General features: G+C 36.1%; 1 protein-coding gene across 2 annotated transcripts in view; it reads left to right on the top strand.

Annotated features, from left to right (window-relative positions):
• Positions 1 to 1,094: 1,094 nt before the first annotated feature.
• PJA2 (praja ring finger ubiquitin ligase 2) overlaps positions 1,095 to 24,496 on the top strand; it is a 70,800-nt gene continuing 47,398 nt past the window's right edge. Inside the window, exons 1-2 of one of the 2 annotated variants that reach the window (XM_027604940.1) lie at positions 1,095 to 1,243; positions 23,446 to 23,563. In XM_027604940.1, coding sequence (XP_027460741.1) covers positions 23,533 to 23,563 — 31 coding nt within the window. In that variant the 5' untranslated portion in view covers positions 1,095 to 1,243; positions 23,446 to 23,532. Of the gene's footprint in view, positions 1,244 to 14,793; positions 14,817 to 23,445; positions 23,564 to 24,496 lie in introns of those variants that run through there. The other variant, XM_027604942.1, reaches the window with a different exon arrangement.

Below are 24,496 nucleotides of genomic sequence, written 5' to 3'. Positions count from 1 at the left end.
GGGGGTGGGACGCGATAAATATATCCTGGGCACTGGGCGTGTACATGGAAGGAGTTGAGGGGGTTGGGGAATAAGGTGGGAGGAGAGCAGGACTGTAATCAGAGAAGCAGACATGTTCGGGATGGGGGGAAAAAAAAGGACATGTGGGGGACGAAGAAACAATTTAGCATCACTGACATGATTAAATAAACTGTTAACCCGTGTTTAAATTAAGCAAGATGTCCAGGGACTACAGCTGTAGTTATTTATTTTGGTTGCATGTGATGGGAGCTGTTACTTCTTGGCTTGACAGCCGACTAGCCTCTAGATGCAAACTGGAAGGTTCTGGTCAGCCCAGGGCTATAGAGAGGAAACGCAGGCATCCCCTATCCCCCGCCCGAAGAGAATCTGAAATGAGGATGCAAGGGTCTCACTGCAGGGAGGGAGGGGAAAAGGCACTACATAGTGCGCAGAGTCAGGGTGGGCAAACGTGCCCTCTATTTTTTCTTGTCCCACCCATATCTGAACTGCAACGGACTGAGCTTTATGCCAGGAGACCTTAACCTTGTTAGTCAGGTTTCCAGTAGAGTTAGGATTGATCTTAATTCCTCCATTTTGGTTGTTGCTTTGGGATTTCTGAAAAAGTCTAGCTGCGCCAGCCCTTCCCTTAGTTCTCCACACCCCCTTCCGTTTCCCTGAGACCCCGCCTATTCTCCCAGGCCAAACCACAAAAGGCCGTGCTGTTCCAGCCCCAGCTTGGTGCCCCGCCCCCTGCCCGAAAGTCGCAGTGCTGCAGGGAAAGGAGGTGGGCCCAGACTGGGCCGGAGTTGGGGGGAGTGTAGCTTCATCCTTCCGCTCTCCGGCCAATGGGTGAAGTCCTTCTGAGCCAGAAGGGGGTCCGGGGAGTAGACACAGTCCAAGCATATTTCCCTTTTTCTGCCACGTCCCAACCATTGACGTGAGCCCACCCCTCGGGTTCCGATTGGATAGGTGGATTCCCCCCCCCCCCCCGCAGAGGTCCTTTGAGTCTATTGGTCGATGTTGCTCGGGGGCGGGGCTTGCGTGTCCTCCTCCTTCTCCTCTACCGCGGCGCTAGGGGCGGGACGCGCCGCCGCCTCCGCCTCTGCTTCCGCCGCCGCCGCCGCCGCCGCCGCCGCCTGCCGCTGCGCGTTCCGCGGGGGAGGAGTCGGAGGCGGAGAAGAAGGCGGTGGTGGCGGGTGGAGGATCGAGCGCTGTTCTCGCTCCGGAGCCGCTGCACAGTTCGGTGAGGGGATTTTTTTTTTTTTTTTAATCTAGCTTGTTCTGATGTCAGGAATGTGAGGGTCGGGGCGTGGAGATTGCTGCCTTCAACCCCTTCCATTTCTTAATTTCTGTCCTCGAGAAGGAGCAGGGCCTGTCCCTGCCCGCTGCGCCGGCCATGGTGGGTGGGGTTGATGGCTGTAAGAGGCCTTCTTCGCCTCCTGGGCCCGGTCCAACCCGGACCTGAGGCCGCGCTCGAGTCCGTGGCCGCCGCGCCCGCTCCCCCCAGCGAATGGCATCGATAGATCTGGGGGTCTCCACCGGCCACTCTTCCCTGCTGCCTCTTCTGCTGTCCTTGGTGCCTTGGCCAAGGACCCCGCTTTCTTTCTCCCGACACTGGCGGCTGTATGAGTGTGACCCCACCAAAACCTCACAGCCGCTTTCTCTGCCCATTTCCAGTCATCCCGCATAGAGCTGATCCATCTTACGCCACAGGCCTGCAGCCCCCCTCCCTCTCGAAATCTTCCGTTGCGGTCGCTCTCCTGGCTGTATTTGCATTTTTCCCGATTGTCACCGAGCCTTGGGCACGCAGACACCCTATACAAACCATAGCAATCGCTCTTCTGCCGATATTAGCACCGTTCCATCAATGCTTCTGCCGGTTAGCGATGTCAGGTCAGAGCACTCCTCTGGTAGAGCCACCTTCAGTTTGGGCCTCTCTGAGATTACTGCTTGTTAATCATTTTGCGCACATTCAAAATGGTGAGTTTTAAAGTCGCCCAGACCAAGTTGAAGAAAAAGGGAGGAGGTAAAATACTCTTTTTGCAAGAGGAAGAATCTGTTTAGGAGACTCCCCTCTCCAGGCGTAAAAATTTTTTGCGTATGCATGGACGCTGCTTTGAGTCTGCTGGTTCTGTGAAGTTCACGTTTTTTTTTTTAAAAAAAAAAAAGGCTTACTGTATTATTTTTATCATGACCTATTTGGTCAGTTAAATTTCCTTAAAATGGCAGCCACCTCTGCTGAAGACTACCCATCATTTGAAGAGTATGTAAATAAATATGAAGATAAATAAACGTTTTAACTGTTTTTTTAGTTTTTTGTCTCCTAGAATTCATGTCATTTTTATATGAAATAAGTTTAAGTTTTGAAAACTAACCACAGACATGCAAGCTTGATGTAAAACTTAACAATACAGAAAAAGGACTATTAGGTAAAATGTGAACATTTCTCATCCTCCAGTCCTACTCCAGTGTCTAAAGTTAACCATTTACTGTGCATCTTTATAAATGTGTTTTTAAACACACATACGTACATGCGAAGTTGGGTTTTGGGGGGGCAGAGAGGAATACCAAACACATTGGTATATCACTTGTTTCTTTCTCTTGTTTATATGTCTTGTACATCTTTATTTGTTATACATAGATCTCTCTGATACTTTATAAAGGTTAAGTAGGATTTCATGAGTTTGAATGAGCTATAATTATTTAACCTTCTAGTGAAAGACATTTAGGTTTTTTTTGCTATCACAAATAATGCTTTATTTGAAGCCAACTTTTTAATTTGATTAGTTTTTAATTACAAACCTTAAATCTTAAAAAATTTAAAAAAATCAAACATTTTGGAGGAATGTAAGGTAAAAAATGAAGCTCCCACTTCCCCTTCTAATCCTACCTTTATTTTTAAAGTGAATTGTTAGGGAAACTTCTTTTGATTATTTTTGGAGCATGGATTCCTACAAATGGAATTGCTGGGTTAAATGGTATGCATATTTTAAATTTTGATAACCATTTCTTCCTCTTTTTAGAATTATTCTTGACTGTTTCTTAAGCATTTCTTCTCCAGATAAACTTTAGACTCAGCTTAAAAGTTAAATAAAAAAATCCTTAGGTTTTGGGGCACCTGGGTGGCTCAGTTGGTTGAGGGATTTCCTTCAGCTCAGGTCATGGTTTCAGGGTCCTGGGATCCAGCCCAGCATTGGGCTCCCCACTTGGCGGGAAGCCTGCTTCTCCCTCTCTCACTCCCCCTGCTTGTGTTCCCTCTCTCTCTCTCTCTATCAATTAAATAAATAAATAGAATCTTAAAAAAAAAATCCTTAGGTTTTTTTGAATGATGTTATATTGAAATTTTAGGTTAATTTGGGGCAAACTAACCTTTATGATACTGAGTTTTCCCCCTCATTTCTGTATGCATGTATGGTATGTCTTTCCCTTTTATTCACGTCTTGCTTTATATTCTTAGGCAAAGTTTTATAGTTGTTTTTTTTTTTTCCTCCCCCATATGTATGGCATTCCTTACTAGTATTCCTAGCTATCTTATGATTTGATTTGCTCTGGTGGATGGAAACTTTCGGTAACATTTTCTCTCTCTCTCTCTCTGGTTATAGGAAAACTTTTGTGTTTTTTCTGTTTATCATGTATCTAATCACTTGAGCTGGTGATTATCTGAAAGTATTCAAGCTTTCTGGCTTTCTTTTCATTTTTTATAACTTATGTGTTTTCCTCATTGCTTTGACTAGTATACTAAATATATAATTTGGAATAGCAGGGATAGCTAAAAATGTGTTGTTTCTGACTTTGAGGGAATGCTTCTGATGTTTTAGCATCAGTTATGATGTTTGCTGAAACTTTCTGATAAATGGAGAATATTAAGTTAAAATATTTTCTGTTCTTGGCTTTCTAAGATGATTTTTTTGTTCTTTTATTTCTGATGACATTTTTAAAAACCATAAGTGGGTATTGAATTTTATTGATGTTTTTGACTTTAGTGGTTAAAAGTCATCACCAATATTCCCTGGTTAATATTTTCCCAAGAGAGCTCCATTTTAAAGAATCAACTTTATTGAGGATAATTTACATACAACAAAATGTGTGCATTTAAAATACACAATTAAGTATGTTTTGACAAATATGTACATCCCTGTCACCACCACCACATTCAAGAGTAGAATGTTTTCATTATCACAGTCAAGATACAGAATATATCTGTCATTCCCAAAAGTTCCCTTTTGCCTTGTACACTGACATTTATACCATTCCATTGTCCTCTCCTTCTCACTATAAATTGGTTTCATTTGTTCTAGAATTTCGTATAAATGTAATTACATAATAAGTACTCTTTGGCACTTAGCTTTTTTCTCTCAGCATGATGTCTTTGACAATCATACATGCTTTTGTGTGTTTAACTGATTCATAACTTTTTGTTGTTGAGTAGTAGTCCACGGTATTGATTTACCAGTATTTGCTGACCATTTCACCTATTTATAGATACATGGATTGTTTCCAGTTTGGGGCTGTTATTGATAAAGCTGCTATGAACATTCATTCATAAGTTTTGTGTGAAACACAGATTTTTGTTCTCTTGGGTAAATACCTAGAAATGGATCTGTTGCATTGTATGGTAAATGAATGTTTAAATATAAAAACCTGCCACCCTGTTTCCTGTTTTACAGTTCCAGTTGCTCTATGCCCTCATCAACACTTGGTTATTTCAGTCTTCTTAATTTTAGCCTTTCTAGTGAGTATGTGGTAGTATCATACTTTAATTTTAATTTGCATTTATCTGATGATTAAGGACACTGAAAATGTTCTGTTGGTCATTTGTGTGTATTTGTGAAGTATCTGTTCAAATCTTTTGCCCATTTTTAAACATTAGGTTGTTTGTCTCATTGAGTTGTAAGAATATTTTTGCGTAAGTCCTTTGACCCACACAGACACATACATACACAGTGCAGTCTGAGGCTTACCTTTTTATTTTTCCAAACTTTTCAAAATAGAGGATCTTTTAATTTTGATTAAATTCAGGGGCACCTGGGTGGCACAGCCCCTTAAGCGTCTAGCTCTTGGTTTCAGCTCAGGTTGAGATCTTGTGGTCAGGCAATCCAGCCCCTCATTGGGCTCTGCACTCAGCCAGGAGTCTTGCTGGAGAATCTCTTTCTCCCAATTCCTCTCCTGCTCCAATTTGTGCTCCTCTTTCTTTCTCTCTCTGAAATAAATAAATAAATCTTTAAGAAAAATAAATTCAGGGGCTCCTGGGTGGCTCAGTTGCTGGGTGTCTGCCATCGGCCCGGGTCATCATCTCAGGGTCCTGGAATCGAGTCCCACAACGGGCTCCCTGCCCAGCCGGGAGCCTGCTGCTTCCTTGCCCACTCACCCTGCTTGTGTTCCCTCTCTCGCTATCTCTCTGTCAAATAAATAAATTAAAAATAAAATAAAATAATTTAAAAAATTAAAAAAATAAATTCAGTTCATCAGTTTTCCTTTTATGATTTGTGTTTGTGTTCTGAGTTTGCTCAATGCAAAGTTAATGGAGATCTCCTCTTATCTATTCTTCCACAGGTTTTATAGTTTTGGCTTTTATGACAAGGTGTGTCATGCATTTTGAGTTAATGTTTGTATGTGGTGTGAGAAGAACTAAGGCTCATTTTCTCAGTTGTAGCACCATTTGTTAGGAACACTTTCCTTTCCTTACTGAATTAACATAGTAAAAAATCAGTTGACCATATACATATGAGTCTATTTCTGGACTAACCCCTTGATCTTTATACATAATCATTTTGCCAATACCACATTGTCATGATTATTTTGTTGTTTTATAGTAAGTCTTGAAATCAGGTAGTGCAAGTACTCCAGCTTTACTCTTTTTTTTTTTTTTGAAGTATTTACTTTTTTGTTGTTTTGAAGTTTTTATTTGAATTCCAGTTAGTTAACATACAGTGTAATAATTACTTCCAGGTATACAATATAGTGATTCAACACTTACATACATCACCTGGTGCTCATCACAAGTGCACTCCTTAATCCCCATCACCTGTTTAACCCATCCCCCCTCCCCACCTCCTTTCTGATAACCATCAGTTTGTTGTCTATATTTAATGGTCTGTTTCTTGGTTTGCCTCTCTTTTTTTTTGGTCCCTTTACTTGTTTGTTTTGTTTCTTAAATTCTTCATATGAGTGAAATCATGTGGTATTTGTCTTTCTCTATTTTTCAAAATCATTGTGGCTATTCTAGTTTCTTTGCTTTTCCATAAAGTTTTTTAGAAGTGACTTATTGGTTTCAGTCTTTCATTATTGTATAAAAGGGCCTTTTATCAAGTTATTATTATATATTAAGTATCATTTTGTATATATTATGTATTACCATATTAAGTATACGAGGTCTTTTATCAAGTTAAAGATGTTCCCATTCTGTCCTTGATGGGAATTTTTATCAAATGGACATTAAATTTTACTGTATTTATTGAGATGATCATATGGTTTATCTTCTTTGGTCTGTTAATAAGATGAGTTACATTGCTTTATTTTCAGATGTTGAAGCAACTTTGCATTCTCTAGATAAACCTCATTTGGTTATGATGTATTATCATTTTTATAAATTTGTAGATTCGATTTAACTCATAGTTTGTTGAATACTTTTTTGTATTTATGTTCACGAAGGATGCTTTTTCATGTAATTTTTTTGTATTAGGATCATGCTAATCTCATGGCGTTTGAAAGTGTTTCTTCCTCTTATATTTTCTGAAAAATTTCAGATGAGTGGTATTTGTTTTTTTAAATTTTTGTTAGAGTTTGCAAGCTAACACATCTTGGCCCAGAGTTTTCTTTTTGAAGGGTTTTAAAGGATAAATTCAATTACTTTAATAGGTATAAGATGATTAGGGTTATCTACTTCTTGAAAGCTTTTGGTTTTTGATTGCATGAATCACTTAATATGTGAGTGTTAGTGGTTTGTGTTTTTGAAGGAGTTTGTTTCATCTATTCATTGTCATAGAGTTGTTTATTATCCTTTTAGTGTCTGTAGCTGCTGTAGTGATGTCTTTTCATTTATTCCGCGTGTTGGCAATGTGTCCTCTCTTGTCTTTATTAGTTTGTGTCCAGGCTTATCAATTTTATTAATTTTTCCAGAGATCCAGTTTTGTTTCATTGCATAAAAAAAAACAAAACCTTTTCAGTTTCATTGATTTTTGGTCTTTACTATTTCTTTTTGTATGCTTTGGGTTTAAATCCATTCTGTTAGGATTTCTTAAGGTATAAACTTGGGCCATTGCTTTGAGACCATCTTTTCCTTCTAAACACTACTTTAGATGTCTCCCAAAATTTTGTTATGTTGATATTTTCTAAAATTTTTTTTTAAGATTTTATTTATTAATTTGATAGAGACACAGTGAGAGGGAACACAAGCAGGGGGAGTGGGAGAGGGAAAAGCAGGCTTCCCGTTGAGCAGAGAGCCCAATGTGTGACTTGATCCCAGGACTCTGGGATCATGACCTGAGCTGAAGGCAGACGCTTAACGACTAGTCGAGCCACCCAGCTGCCCCGATATTTTCTAAATTCTTATGTGACTTTCACTTTGACCCATGATTGGAAGTATATTGTTTTAATTTCCAAATATTTGGTGAATGTCTTTTTGTAACTGATTTCTCTGTTTATTTTTTTTTGTAGGCAGATAACATACTTTGTATAATTTCCTTTAAGTTCTTTGAAGTTTGTTTTATGGCCCAGAATATGGTCATTCTTGGTAAATGTTCCATATGTACTTCAAAATAATGTGTATTTTGCTGCTTTTGGGTGGAGTATTCTGTTGTGTATTTCATATTAAATTTTATATTTTACATTAAGTATTCTGTAGTTGTCAGGTCAAGTTGACTGATGGAGCTTATTAGGTTTTCTGTTTCCTTACTGAGGGTTTGTCTACTTGTTTTGTTGATCATTGCAAGGAGTTGAACTGTCCCAAGTATAATTGTGGATCTATTTTTTCTTTCCTAACAATTTTTGCTTCATGAATCTTGAACCTCTGTTGTTAGGTGCATATATATTTAGGACTGTTCAGTCATTTTAGTAAATTGACTCCTTTATCATTATATAATATGCCTCCTTATTTCTGACAGTATTCCTTCTTCTGCAGTCTACTTTATCTGATGTTCGTATCACCACTCTATCTTTCTTTTGGTTATGTTTGCATGATAAATCCTTTTACTTTACATCTATGCCATTATATTTTAAAGTAGTTTTGGTATAGACAACCCACTTTTGTTTTTTTTAATCCATCCTGACAGCCTGGCTTTTTAATTAGGTTGTTTAGATTGTTTATGTTTAATGTAATTATTAATGTGATTGGATTTAAACCTATCATCTTAGTAGTTTTTTATTTAATCTATCTACTGAATGTTCTGTATTTTTATCTTCATTATTATCTCACTACTTATACTTATTTTGCCTCTTTAAAACTCTTAATACTGGTTCCTCTGTGATTTGTATTATACATCTTCTATGTTCAGGCAGTGTTATACAACTTTTTATATAGTGTCAGAGCTCCTCAACAGTAAATTGCCAATTTCTTCTTAACTATTTTTTGCACTATTATTGCTACATATATTATTTTTACATATGCCATAAGCTCACAATACATTGCTACTATGTTTGCTTTAGACCTGCATTGTCCATCATGTCACTAGCCAGTGTGACTATTTCATTTGAATTTAGAGTAGTTAGTATTAAGTTTAAATTAATTTCCTCTGTACTAGCCCATTTTTAAAGTGCCTAGTAGCCACATGTAGCTTTTAGCTTTCAGATAGAACTGTGTAAGATAGAACATTTCCATCATCTCAGAAAGTTTGGACAGTGAATGCTACTTCACACACATCTGTTTCGAAGTAATTAAAAATAAGGAAAAATATATTTTACATTTTCTATATATTCTATATTCCCTTAAAGTGAAGATAATTTAAAGTTCCACATTTCTTCGTAGAATCAAATGTCTGTTTTGTACTCTTTTTGTAGTTCAGGTCTACTGGTAACATCTCTTGGGTTGGCTATAATGTACTTTTGTTTTTTTGTTTTTTGTTTTGCAAAGTACTTTGCAGGTATAGAATTCTTTGTTCACGGTGTTTTTCTTATATTAAATATGCCATATATATTGTTTTCTTGCACGGTTTCTGATGACAAGTCAGTTGTAATTCATTCCTCTGCATCAAAAATGTTTCCTTAATGTTCTGTTTTCATAGCAGGTTGAAAAATATTTGTCTCATGGTGTGCATGTATTCTATTTATAGGGCTTTTTGTGAGTGGTTGTTGAGCTTTTCTTCAGTTTAAGGTTTGATCTCTTAAATCGTATTTGGAAATTTCTCTTCTAATAGTTCTTCTGCATCACTTTCTCTTCTTGTGAGAATCCCATTACATAGATGGTAGTTCATTTGATATAGTCCTACAATTCTTGGAGGCTCTTTTTTGTGTCCTCCCCACACCTTTTTTTTTTTTTAATTGTATTTCAGTTTGAGTAATTTTTCATGACCTGTCTTGAAGTTCATATGTACTTTCCCTCCCTCGTCCTTTGATGAGCCCATAAAATGCTTTTTTTTTTTTTTGGTCACTGTTAATGTGTCTTTTATTCTTTCATTTGCATTTCCAGCTCTTGAAATCCTTGATCTATTTTCTAATTCTATTCCAGAAATAAATTCTTTTTTCTTTACTCCTCCCCTAGCCACAATGGAAGACAGTGATTGGTGTCCTTCTGTCAGTAGTGTAAGGGTTTTTTTCCCCCATATGGGTGAAGGGCCCAGGTAGGATTTTACTCTTTTCCTTTGTACCTTCCTTCCACTCTGGAAGGTGCCTCTTTAGTCTTCAGCCTGGTTCCCAATTTTTTCAGCACATACGAATAAGAGCCTGTGAGTAGATGCCAACTTTCTGTGTTTCTGCAATTCTGAGAGATTTTGTACTCTAATCCAACCCACACTTTGTCTTTCCCCAATATAATTACCTGAGATGAGAAAACTTAAAACACTCTTTAGGAAAGATACTTTATCGTGAGCTTCTAGGAAATAACATTCAGAATATAGCAAGGGTGCATTTTGTAATTTCAAGGGGAACCATTGAAACGTTGGTACTAAAAGATACATCAAACAAGCTAGTAGGTGAAATAAAATGGAATAGTAAAAAAAAAAAAAAAAATTTTTTTTTTTGACCAGTACTAAAGTCAAAGGAAGAATAAAGGAACAAAGAACAAATGAGAAAGATGATACTTAAACTCATCTATATTAGTAATTATGTTAAATGTAAATGGGTTAAGCACTTCAATGGAAGTACAAATATTGTTAGGCCTTATAAGTAAGACCCACCTATATTCTGCTTATGAAAAACACTTTAAATGCAAAAATACAAATAAGATGAAAGTAAAAAGAATTGAGTATTGTCTGCAAACACCAAAGGAAAGCTGATGTGGCTATATTAATCTTGTACAAAATAGTTGTAGGACAAGATGTATTATAAGAAGTAAAGAGGAATATGTTATAATAAGTGGGTCAATTCATCAGGAAGACATAATAATTTTAAATGTGTGTTTAACTAATAATACAGCTTTTGAATGTAGAAGTTAGCATAACTAACAGGAAAGATGTATATGTATTCATAGCTGAGACTTTAAATACACATTTAAAGTAACTGATAGAACAGTTATGTAAAAAAATCAGTAAAGGAATATAATTGAATGACATGATTAATCAACTTGATGTAATTGACATTTATACAACAACATATCTAACAATTGAAGACTACACCCTTAAGTGCACTTGGGACAGTTGACAAAATAATTCTTAAAGAAGTATCACATTTGAGATGGACATTATGTAGTGCATGTTTTCTGATCATTATGGAATTAATTACAGTTCAGTAACAGAAAAATAACTAGAAGGGCCCCATATGTTTGGAAGTTAAGCAAGACATTTCTAAATACTGCATTAATCAAAAACGAAGTCACAATAGAAATTAGAAAACATTTCAATCTGAAAAACAACAAAAATGTTGCACCAGAACTTATGGAATGGAACTGACGCAATACTTTGAGAGAACTTTGTAGTTTTTTATGCATATATTAGTAAAGAAAAAAGATTAAAAATTGTTAGTCTAAGCTTGTAACTGAAGGGAACAAATCAAACCCAAAGAAACTAGAAAGAAGGAATTAGTATATATAAAAGTAGAAATTAAAGAACAACAAATGTTTTACAGTTTGTTGAGAAGACTTTTTAAAAGTAATCTGTAATGAGGGATGAAGAAAAAAATGGGAAAAGACACAAGTTACCAATACCAGGAATGTAAAAGGAGGCATTAATACAGATCTTATGGATATTAAATTGTAATAAGGGGAAATTATGAACTTTATATTAATGTTTGATAAGTGAATGAAAGATCATAAGCCTTGAAAAACACAACTTACCAAAACTGACATGGGAAATGGAAAATGAATTGCCTAATATCTATTAAACAAGTTGACTTTATAAAAACTTTTCTACAAAACCCCAAGTCCAGATGGCTTCACTGGTAAATTCTAAACAATTAGGTAAGATATACTGCCACTTTTACACAAATTCTTCTGAGGAAAAAAATAAACATCACCCCAACATTTTATGATTTTAGCATAATCTTGATAGGAAAAACTGACAAGAGCATGACAAAAAGGGGGAAATTATAGGCCAGTATTTATCATGAACATAGATACTGAAATAATCCAGTAATACATAGAAAGGATAATATAGATCACAAATTTGTTCCAGGAATGCAGGGTTGGTTTAATGTTTTTAAAATTAATCAGTGTAGTTCATCTCTTTAATAGAACAATATAAAGAAATAATAGGATCATTTCTGTAGATATGGAGAAATCATTTGACAAAGTTCAACATCCATTCATGGTAAAAATCCTTATCAACTTATCAGTAGAAAGAAATATCCTTAACTTCCTAAAGAATATCAGAAAATGGGGGTGCCTGGGTGGCTCAGTTGGTTAAACATCTGCCTTTGGCTCAAGTCATGATCTCAGGGGCCTGAGATGGAGCTCTGTGTCAGGCTCCTTGCTCAGCAGGGAGTTGGCTTCTCCCTCTGCCCCTCCTCTTCCTGTTTGTGCGCGGCTCTCTCTCTCTCAAATAAGTAAAATCTTTAAAAAAAAAAAAGTATCAGAAAATGTACAGTTAACATACTCAATGAAAAGCCTTGTTTCATCTCCAGTATCTTTCTTTCTATTCAGTTACATCGTTATACATGTTATACAAGGCCAGTATACAAAAATTGTAAGTTGTATACTAGCAGCCAAAAATGTGTAGAATAAAATTAGAAAAGTATCTTTAGAATAGCATCAAGGAGCGCTTGGGTGGCTCAGTTGGTTAAGCATCTGCCTTTGGCTCAGGTCATGATCCCAGGACATTGGGCTTCTTGCTCAGCAGGGGTCTGCTTCTTCCTCTCCCTCTGTGCTCGTTCTCTCTCAAGTAAATATTTATTTTATTTTTTATTTTAATTTTTTTAAAGATTTTATTTATTTATTTATTTGACAGACAGTGAGAGAGGGAACACAAGCAGGGGGAGTGAGAGAGGGAGAAGCAGGCTTCCAGCCAAGCAGGGAGCCCAATGTGGGGCTTGATCCCAGGACCCTGGGATCATGACCTGAGCAGAAGGCAGATGCTCAACGACTGAGCCACGCAGGCACCCCAAGTAAATAGATACTAAAAAAAAAAAATAAATAAAATAACATCAAAATATAATCTAAGAATAAATACAATAAAAATTGGGAAAAACTTCTATACTAAAAATGATAAAACAGTGCTCAAGCGTTTTATTTTTAAAGATTTATTTATTTTAGAGAAGGGAAGAGTGTGGGGGTGGAGGGGCAGAGGGAGAGGGAGAAAGAATCTCAAGCAGTCACCCTATGCTGAGCACAGAGCCTGACTCAGGGCTCAATTGCTCTCAACCTTTAGGTCTTGACCTGAGCCATAGTCAAAAGTCAGATGCTTAACTGACTGAGCCACCCAGGTGCTCCCAGAGACATTTTAAAATACTTAAATAAATAGAGAAATATTCCATCTTTATGTAGTAGGAAACTCAATATTGTTACCATGTGAGTTTCCCTCAAGTTGAGCTGTGGGTTCAAAACAGTCTGAAAATCCCAGAATTTTGTTTTTCTTTGGTCAAATGGATTCCAGAATTTATATCAAAATGTCAATGTCTCAGATGTCAAGACTTACTGTGAATTTACAGTCATTAAAACAGTGTGTATTACAACAAGGTAGATAAAAAGATCAATGTAAGAATATGAGTGTCTAGAAATAGCCCTTCATATAAACCATTCTTGGTTTATGACAAAAGCTCCACTGAAATTAAAGAAGAGAATGCATTTACTTTTAATAAATTGTTAGATAAACTGGATATCCACATAGTAATAAAATAAACCTTGATTTATACCTGGTGCTATCTTCAAAAGTTTAAGTTTGATCATAGATCTAAATGTAAAAGCTAAAATTATGAAGCTTATAGAGGAAAACCTAGATGAATATCCTATCACCTTTGCAAAGATTTCTTAAATAGAACATAAAATCGATAAATTAGACTGCATAAAATTAAGAATTTCTATTTTTCAATATATCATTAAGAAAGGAAAGGGTAAGCCACGGACTGTACGAATATTTGCAATAAATCCAGCAAACGACTTGTATCCAGAAAATATACGTAAATTACAAATCAAAAAGAAAAAGGCAAAAAACTCAGTTTTTAAAAACATGCAAAAAAGTGATCAGATTCTTTATAAAAGATATATGAAAGGCCAGTGTGCACAGGTAAAGTTGCTCCACATTACTATTCATCAAAGAAATGTCACCATCACACTCCTACCAGAATGGCCAGACTTGTTGCTGAAGATACAAAACAACTGATACTATTATATATTGCTAATGAGAATGAAAATTGTTTCAGTCACATTGGAAAACTGGTAGGAACTGTTAGAGCTAAACATAGCCCTGTACTTCCAGGTCATACTACCCAAGAAAGGTAAAAAATATGTGTAAGAATATTTATAACAACATGAATGAATCCCAGAAACATTGTGTTCAGCGAAAGTAGACAGACACAAAAAGTTCATATGTGTGATTCCACTTGTGTAGTTTAAAACAGGAAAAACTAATCTGGGGTAGAAGTCCAGAAAGTGGTTGCCTATGGATTGAGAGAAGTTTAATGAGTTGGAAGGGGTAAGAGAGAACCTTCTGAAATGATGGTAATGTTTTATATCTTGATCTAGGTAGTAGTTATTCAGATATATAACATAAGAAAACATTCATTGAACTATAATGTATGCTCAAGAGTTTTGTACTTTCTTTAAATAGTTCTTCAACAAATGATGGCAGAGAAAAGGAGAATACTTGAAAGTTTTATCATGAAAATTTCTAAGTGAATTTCTATGGAGTACAAGGAAACCACATTTATACATCTTGCTTCAACATTTTGCCATGCTTGTTTCTTTGTTTCTCCAAACCCACTCATATAAGCTCTTTTTTTTTTGTAGTTAACACATATACAAGTGTCTAAATATCACAGGTATATTAATTTGTTCTGAACACATTTTGTGAATTTTTATCATCAAATGAAATTTGCTACATTTGGTATGCATAACATTGAATTTTCTATTTTCCTTTTTTCCTGTACTCTTCTTTTCTTGGCTCATTGACATGGAAATAAATCTATGTTGTTTCTCTGTTTGGAACTGATTTGACTTGGCATCCCAGAGGATGGTGGGTTGAGCAGGGCCCTTCGTTGTGCCACATCTGAATCAGATCTTCCTATCTAAATGAGAGGTAAATTTGAGGAATATTCTTCATCCTATTTTTTAATGGATTGGTATTTTATTCTTCCATCTCAATTTGTCTTTGACTTTAATCTTTTAATTCCCCCATAGCCAATTATATTTCCAGTAAACCATAGAAAATATTGTTTAGTGTGTTGGCTATATGCTTGTTTAATTCTTTCCTCACAGATTTCTTTCTATGGGTAGTCTTTTAAAAAAATAGCATTTTGTAGCAGCTATTTATTTATTTTAAAGATTTATTTGAGAGCGAGAGAGTGCTCATGCAAGAGAATGAGAGAGAGCATGCACACGTAGGGTGCTGAGAGGGTGAGGGGAGGGGCAGACGGAGAGGGAGAAGCAGACTCCCTGCATATCAGGGAGCCTGACATGGAGCTCCATTTTGTAACAATTTTTTAAACAATTTTTTAAACCATTTTTGGTGAGATAGAGGCTTTGCCAGAACAAGTTGGAAATACAGTTTTGTATCTACTTAAATATAAAAATTTTGGACTATCTAAAGGTCTGTTTCTGATTACATATATTTTATATTTTTAGTGAAATTTTCACTATATCAGTGCTGAATTTGTTAAAGCTCTTACAATAATTTACAGAAAAGTTGTCCTGAAAGATAGTATTTAAGTAAGCTTAGCCTTTTATCAGATTATCTCTTTGTGTTACTAGGGATAGTAAACCCATTTGATCTCAGAAGTTTAACAGTTATACTTTTAAAATTTCTCTCTGATTTATCTATTATTGTCATTTCTACAGTTGTTCATTTACGGAATCTAGTAGTCATACCCTGGAAGTTTTCTTGTGTAGCAGCCTGTAACTTCAAAGTCCAGTGGCTGATAGTACATTATTTGATTTGCTGCAGTTGATTTTATTAATGTGTCTACTTGTTTATAGCAGTATATAGGAATAATACCACCTTAATCCTTATTTATTCTGTATCTGGTAGTTACATTTAGTGGAATATTTTGCAGTTGTCTATATGTAAAAGCAGCCTTTTGTGCTTGTGCCTAGGAGATGGGAAAAATCTAGAGATAGATTGAAAAGAACATGAAAGTATGAGAAATAATTTAAGAGCAAGCTTAGATTGTTGTTCAAAGTAGATACTTTATTAATCTCTTGGAATATTTACTTTGCCTTAGCAGCTAAAAATAGAAAGATGAGATAATGTTAGTAAATTAAGTTAAGGGGCGCCTGAGTGGCTCAGTCAGTTAGGCGTCTGCCTTCAGCTCGGGTCGTGATCCTGGGGTCCTGGGATTGAGCCCTGTGTCAGGTTCTCCGCTCAGCGGGGAGTCTCCTCCCTCTGTGATCTCTCTCGCTCTTACTCTCTCTCAAATAAATAAAATCTTTCAGTTAAAATGTAATTGGTTCCAACATATACAAAATAACTTTCTAGCAGTATTTGTCATAGTTTGTCATAAATTCATTTTGTCATAAAGTTTGTATTATTGAATTTATAACTCAAGTGTAGTAATAATTACCAAAATTTTGTCAAATAATTATTTTACTGAAAGGAAATTCAGGCTATATAATTTTAGAAGATTGTTTTATGAGGAATTTTAAGAAACATTTTTAGGGCATTTTGCAGGCATTTTTATAAAGGCAAATATGAGAGAATATAAAACAAATTTTCCAGTGGGCTTGAAAGAGTAATCAAGACTTTGCCCTTCAAATAGTTGGATTAAGTTGTATTTGTTTCTCAACTTACTTTTCTATTTCTAGGAAAGATAGTTTAACAATGGTTATTTATAGGCAGCCTACTAAATGGGAAAAAATAGTTGCAAATTATATATCTGATAAAGGTTAATACCCAAAATATATTAGGAATTCATACAACTCAATAGCAAAAAACCAATCCAGTTAGGAAATGGGCAGAGGATATGAGCAGACATTTTTCTAAAGACAGCATACAGATGGGCAACAGGTACATGAAAAGATGCTCCACATCATTAATCATCAGAGAAATGCAAATCAAAACCACAATGAGATACCAACCTCACATCTGTTAGAATGGCTTTTATCAAAAAGACAAGACATAGCAAGTGTTGGCAGGGATATGAAAAGAAAAAAACCCTTGGGCACTCTTGGGGAGAATGTAAACTGGTGCAGCCACTATGGAAGACAGAATGGAGGTTTCTCAAAAAATTAAAAATGGAAACTACCATCTGATTCAGGTATTCCACTTCTGGGTGTTTATCTGAAGAAAACAAAGATATATACACCCCCATATTCTTGGCAGCATTATTTACTGTGGCCAAAATATGGAAACAACCTGTCTATTGATTGATGAATGGTTAAGGAAGATATGGTATAAAGCCAGGGAATGCAGAGGTTTGCTGGCATTCACCAGAAGCTAGAAGTGCGAAAGCTTTCTCCTCTAGAGCCTTTGGGAAGAGATATGGCCCTATTGACACCTTGATTCTGGACCTTTAATTTTCAGAACTGTGAGAGAATGTTTTACACAAAGAAAGAAAAAAGAAAAGAGGAAGGGATTTTCCTGGGGAAGAAAAAAGATGCAGTGTGTGTGTGTGTACAATGAAGTATTATTCAGCCATAAAAAAGAAAATGAAATCCTGCCATTTGCAACAATATGGATAGACCTTGAGGGCATTATACTTAACTGAAATAAGCCAGATAGAGAAAGACAAATACTGTATGATCTCATATGTGGAATCAGTAAAAAAGCTCATAGATACAGAGAACAGATTGGTGGTTGCCAGAGGTGGTAGTGGGAGGCAGGCAAAAATGGGTGGAGAGGGGCAAAAGGTACAAATTTCAGTTACAAAATAAGTCATGGGAAATGTACAGCATAGTGTCTGTAGTTACTAATACCACATTGTATATTTGAAGGTTGCTACAGTACATCTTAAAAGTTCTCATCATAAGAAAAAGAATTTTGTTACTATTTATGGTGATAGACGTTAACTAGATTTACTTTGGTGATCATTTAGCACAATGTACAAATATCGAATCATTATGTTGTATACCCTATACTAATATGTCAGTTATACCTCTGTTTTGTTTGTTTGTTTGTTTGTTTGTTTTTAAGTGAGTCATTTTTGGCTCCCAGCAAATAGGTCACTAGGGGTATAGATCCAAGCTTTTAGTTGAAACTCTTCTCTGGGAGTTCAGCTGATTTCTCCTTCCCTTTGCCTAAAACTTAAGTCAGCTAGATTTAAATTCTAAAAGTAAGTGTTCCTGATGGCAGTAGCTATGTAGTGAATATTTATTAGAGGATAAATAGAATAAAGGAGCTAAGCAGCAGGTCTGACATTGCCCACAAGCAAAACACCACTCTAATTCATTTTGATACTGTCAACCCTAGCATGGCACTTCCTATGCTGAGAATAAGCAGATCTTTTAAAAGGGAGAAAATATACTTTCATGAGTTGGCATTAGAAAATCTTTGTTCTAGTAATAGGTAGAAGTATAAGAAAATCCAGTATCTAAGTGCATGTAATTTAAATTATTTGTGTTTGTTATTTATTGCAGGATAATTTGTTATGCTTCAATAGACTTACTAGCTCTGATCATTTATATCTCATAGTGTCTGAGTCAGAAATTCAGGAGCACCCTGGCTGGGTGGTTTGTCTCAAGGTCTCTCATGAGGTTGCAATCAAGATATAGGTTGGGACTGCAGTCATCTGAAGACTTGATTGGGACTTAAGGTGCTGCCTCCTAGGTGGTTCATTCACGTGGCTGTTTCCAGAAGACCTCAGTTCCTTCTGGCTGTTGGCAGGAACTGCCAGTTCCTCAACATGTGGACCTTAGGATTACTTGAATGATCTCCTGATATAACAGCTTGCTTCTCCCAGCGAGAGTGAGCTGAGAGAGAGCAAGGAGGAAGCCACAATGCCTTTTATGCCCTAATCTTGTACATTATACATTGTCACTACTATCACATTGTCTTCAGTAGAAACAAGTCACTAAGTACAACCCACAGTGAAGTGGTGCAGATTCGTCTCTGCTTTTTGAAGGAGAAGTATCAAAGAATTTGTAGAACAGAATTGTTGTTTGTTCATTTCATCCATTTGTTCAGCAGCCATTTAAAAACATACTGTCAGAGGGTGCCTGGGTGGCTCAGTTGGTTAAGCGACTGCCTTCGGCTCAGGTCATGATCCTGGAGTCCCGGGATCGAGTCCCGCATCGGGGCTCCCTGCTTGGCAGGGAGTCTGCTTCTCCCTCTGACCCTCTTCCCTTTCATGCTCTCTATCTCTCATTCTCTCTCTCTCAAATAAATAAATAAAATCTTTAAAAAAATAAAAATAAATAAAAACATACTGTCAGACAATGTATTAGAAGCAGTGCATCAATAGTGCATTCAAGTAAAAATAAAACAAGGCCTTTGTCTTTAAAATCACCACTCTTTAAATTCTGCTGTGGGAGGTGTGTATCCCACACCCAAGCTTTCCGTTGTATTCTTTTGAAGGTTGTTTTTATTGTCTCGCTGTAGCTGCTGGCATATCTATCCTAGTTAAAATGATAAAGGGATGACTGCTAGGTTAATAGGATCTAGAATTAATACTTTGCTGATTACAGCAACATATGTATATAGTTTGCTTTATTTCTTACCTTAGTAAGAAATATGTAAAAGCCCCAAAGCGTTTGAATTGAATAATTGTCACAAGTCGAGAGGAATCATGTTACTTATTATGTGATTAGTACAAGGAGCAAGAGACTAATTCAGCAAAGCAAACATCTCTTCAGAAAGAACTCAGACTGAAGGTTTCTCATTCACTTGAGATACAAATTTATTTCTTATTATTCATCCTCTCTCCCCCGTTCTGCCTTTTTTTTTTCTTTTTTATACTTTTTTTACTTGGAAATGAGATAACACTGTTGTAGATACTTGACTAGAGCTGGCCTTAGGTGAAATAAAAATAATTAGTATCTGCAGAGAGATTCTATTCTACATTTTATTCATAAGGCATGAGGCACTTTTGAAAATAATAAAAGAAGCAGAGGACAAGAAAGTACAAGAAATTTAAAGATTATAACAGAGAATACTGAAAGGCTGGAAGTAAAAGTGGATGAAGTTTGCCATCCCATAGAGTGAAAATAAGAAAGAAAAGTTTGCAAAGGATTAATCTAGGTAGGCCAAATACAGAGAAAATAGGAATTTTGAAAAAGGACATCTTTGAGACAAACCGACACAAGTCTTTAAAACAGCCCAATCAGGGCCGTGTAGGAGAAATTTTAAAATGGCCTGCCCCTTAAAAAGTCCTTGTGGCATTATAGAATATCATTTATTAAGAGGATATCCTAAATATTCCAGGGAGAAAAATTGGTTTAGTTAACCAAAAAATGAGAAATGGGCAGAATAGGATGCCATATGCAACATGGGATGTTGGAAAACAATGTCTCTCACAGTTTGGAAAAAATGGTTTTTTCTTGTGCTGTACCTAAAGTGTGAGGGAGAGATGAAAATTCAGGCATGCAAGGACCCCGAGTTTATCTCCTTACATAAAATTTCTGAAACAGTTGTTTGATCTGGTAAAGACAGACACACACGCATGCACACGAGAACATGGGATTCAAATCAGTGGACTTAACTCAGAAGTACAATCAAAAGATACCAGAGCCAGGGTCATAGGCCTTGAAAACAAGTAGACTAAGTTTAGATGAGGAGGTTGGAGGGCTCAGAAGAGAATATCTTTAGGAAGCAATTGGAATCGCATTAAAGACAGATTTTTAAGGGGTGCTTGGGTGGCTTAGTCGGTTAAGTGTCCAACATAGTTAAGTGTCTGTGATCTCAGCTCAGGTCTTGATCTCAGGGTCGTGAGTTAAAGCCCTGAGTTGGGCTCCATGCTGGGTGTGGAGCTTACTTAAAAAAAAACAAAAACAAAAACGGGCGCCTGGGTGGCTCAGTCGTTAAGCATCTGCCCTCTGCTCAGGTCATGATCTCAGGGTCCTGGGATCGAGCCCCGCATCGGGCTCTCAGCTCCACGGAAAGCCTACTTCTCCCTCTCCCACTCCCCCTGCTTATGTTCCCTCTCTCGCTGTGTCTCTTTCTGTCAAATAAATAATAAAATCTTAAAAAAAAAATCTTAAAAAACAAAACCAGCCTATTATTCAGAAACAGTGATTTTCAGTGTTTTGTACGCTTTCCAGTTCCAGTTCCTTTTCTCTCACTATCTCTTTACAACATTCTGATCAGGCTTTACATCCACCATTCTACCAGCAGTGCCCTTGTCAGGATCTTCAGTATCCTCCATGTTAACTAAGTTCAGCGGCCAGTTATAGATCCTCCTCATACTTTAACTCTTAGCAGCACTTGGCACAGTGGATCAGTTCTTCTGTCTGAGGTACTTTCTTCATTTGGCATCCACACCCCTGGATTTTCCTTTTCTCTCATTGGCCTCTGTCAATTTTTCTGACATTTCTTTTTTCCTAAAGGCCTCTTCATGTTGGATCATCTCAGGACTCTTTTTTTCCTTTCCCAAGTACACTTAGATGTCCTGTCCAAGTTCACGCCTTTTTGAATATTATTTGTATACTGGTAACTCCCAAATTATACTGGCAGCTCAACATTCTTTAGTCAACTCCAGGCTCCTATTTAACATTTCTACTTCAATGTCTGATAGATGCCTCAAATTTAACACATCTAAAACTAAACTGAAGATATTTTCTCCAAACCCGCTTCTTCCACAAATTTTCCTACTTCAGTTAATGGTAACTCTTATGTAAGTTTCTAGTTCCTCAGGCTATAAAACTTAATCAACCTTGACTCCTTACCGTTTTTTATAACCTGTATCAGAAAATTTTGTTGACACTACTTTCACAATTTATTCAGAATCTGGCCATTTCTCACCACCTCTATTTTTACCCTGGTTTAAACTACTGTCATCTCTTGGCAGTATGATTTCGATAGCTCTGCAACCAGGCTCCTTGCCTTTGGCCTTGTTCCCCTTCAGTCTATTGAAAACAGTAGCCAGAGTGTTCCTTCCTCTTAAAACAGAAGTTAGGTAGTATCTATTTTGCGTTCAGAACTCTTTAGTGGTTTTCCAGCTCACTCAGAATAAAACCTACATTTCTTGCATTATCCTATAAGGGCCTATGTGATCTCTTCCACCTCACCCTCCACCTGCCCACCCTAATTAATTTTCTCACCTCATCTGTTTTTTTTCTCTCTTGTTCATTCCATCCCAGACTTCTTGCTGTGATCACTTCTGGAAGTTCTCACCTCAGGAACATTTTCTTCTGCCTGAGATGTTCTTTCCATAGATTTTCACATGGCTCTCTCCCTCACAAGGTGTTTGCTCAGATGATCCCTTCTCAGTGAGGTTTCCCCTAACCACCCCGTTTCTCATTGTATACCCTCAGCAACTCTTCAGACTCTTTTATTTTGCTCTGCAGTATGTTTTGTCTAACATACATTTATTTACTTGTTTTGTTTAGTGTCTGTAGCACATACTGTAGTTTTAGGAGGGGAGGAATATTTGTCCACTTTGTTCGTTACCATTTCCTCAGCCCTGGAAATAATGCCTGGAACATAGTGAAAAAAGCTTTAGTCTAAAAAAAAAGACGAGGTAAAATACTCGTGAACTTAAATCTGTGGTCATGCTTTACAATTGCCGTGTACAGTACTGTGAATATGTGAAGATTCAAGTTATTTCAGATCATTTTTCTTAGTATTAAAACAGTATTACTTAGAGCTTATGTTTTTGCCAGTGTGGGAAGTTTGTTTTGTTTTGTTTTGTTTTGTTTTGCTATTATTTACCCTTTAGTTGTTGCTAACAGTCTGACTTGGTTCAGATATATTAGAGGATCACAATCTGTTGCTGAATTTATAATTTATATTGGAGAATGTTTGTGTGTACTCTTATGTATGTTAACATATAGTTATCTGTGGCTAGAGAGATAACATACACGATTAAGCTCATTTGCAGAACTATCATCTTCTAATAAGTGTTAGGCAATTAGCAGTAGCTCCATTGTTTAAGTAAATAAGATGTTTAAATAGAAGTGTAAGCCCTTACCACACTTTTAAAAAAAGCACAGGTTGCAACTTTTGAAATAGTAAATGTATTAATTTCAAAACAAAAGAAGGTCTTTTTATATTTGTTACATGATAATAAAATAACTTAGTTTTTCTAATTTAAAATAGGTTCTTATTTGGGATTAAAATATCTGAATGACAAATTGACTGTAAAGAATATCATTATTTACACACATTGATTTTTAATTGTTATAAACCATTATACATTTTAAAAATAAAGTCTGTACTCTTAGGGTTAATTTCTTTTAACAGTGCCAGGGCTAAAGGAACTCTACTGCTTGGTGGAGAAGCAAAGAGAGCATAGTGTAGTAGACTCCCAGATATTTTGATTACATACCTCAGTAAACACTTCTTCCAATATATTTGCTTATTTACTTTTAAACTATATGTGTCTTGTTATCATTGTCAGTCTTAAGGATGATAAATACTTAAGTTTTTCAAGAGGAGATGTAACTTTTCAAATAGCCATCTTGATAGTTGTAAGGTTTTTTGATGGACTTGTCAAATCAGATCGTAAATTTTTCTGATATTACGGGGCTAACGAAGAGCTTCATTAGGAGGAGTATTAGTTCTGCCATTTCTGTTTTGTGTTTTGCATTATTATTTTGTTTAATCCATGGTTTCTTTGTAGGAATCTTCTGCAGCTTATTCATTGTGTGAGTAAAAACTAAATCACATCCATAATTGCACTGAACTGGGTACACGAAAACTGCCATATATGTCACAGTATACTGAAAAAGAGCCAGCAGGTAAGCAAAGTGTCTTTGTCAGTTCCTCTACATTGAGGACTTTGTATTTTTCTCTCTAGATACCTCGAATACTGTATATGAGTTGGGATCATGGTCTTATTTAAGGCCATTTTTGATCAATATGTTGAATATTTGTAAAGCTTAATTTCTAATTTTTGATATGAAAATAAGTATAAGTAAAAATTCTTATTTTCTTTCCGTACCCTCTTGGCTGTTATTGTGCTTTTCATTTTGGAGACTTTTCCTTTGGAGGAGTTGTTAAGGGTACTGGTTCTGGAGTCATACTATTCAATTACTGGACAGTTACTAAAGACTGAATTTTAACTTTAATTTTTTTGATCTTTAAAATGAAGTACAGTATCTACCTTATAGGTTTGTTGAGGGGATTAAAAAACATAATGTAAAACTTGATAACTGCTTGTTAGAAATATATACATGTTTTTCATTTGTGCTTGGAAGCAATTTTATTTCTTATTTTAATGCAATAAAACAAAAATATGTAATTGTTCCATTGATTGTTTCATATACTGTGAGAAAATATTTAGTTCTTGTATAATATATGTAAAATCTAATTGACTAAAGAAATTTAAACTTTATATATATGGCATGGTAATGTTCTTAGTTCAAGGTGCTACTGTTTACTACTATATATCCTTTAGCCATCAGAACTTAGTATTAAAGTTGTTCAAATGTTGATGGCTTTTGATACCATAGTGTATACCATTGGTAGTTTTGGAAGGTGAGGTAGCATGTCTTTGACTTGGCTCATTGCTGTTTTCTTTTGGAGAATTTTCTCTGACCCTAATATTTGGGATGTGTTTTATTATGGTCCAGTTGGTTCTTTATGATAGTACAGATGCCAGTTAAAGAAGTTAGCTATTACCTTGGATAGGAATGCATTCAATTTTAATGTAATTGAAACCATCATTTCAT

Source organism: Zalophus californianus, chromosome 5 (assembly GCF_009762305.2).
Source record: "Zalophus californianus isolate mZalCal1 chromosome 5, mZalCal1.pri.v2, whole genome shotgun sequence".
NCBI classification, from domain to species: Eukaryota; Metazoa; Chordata; class Mammalia; order Carnivora; family Otariidae; genus Zalophus; species Zalophus californianus.
This window is presented reverse-complemented; position numbering and strand designations above follow the sequence as displayed.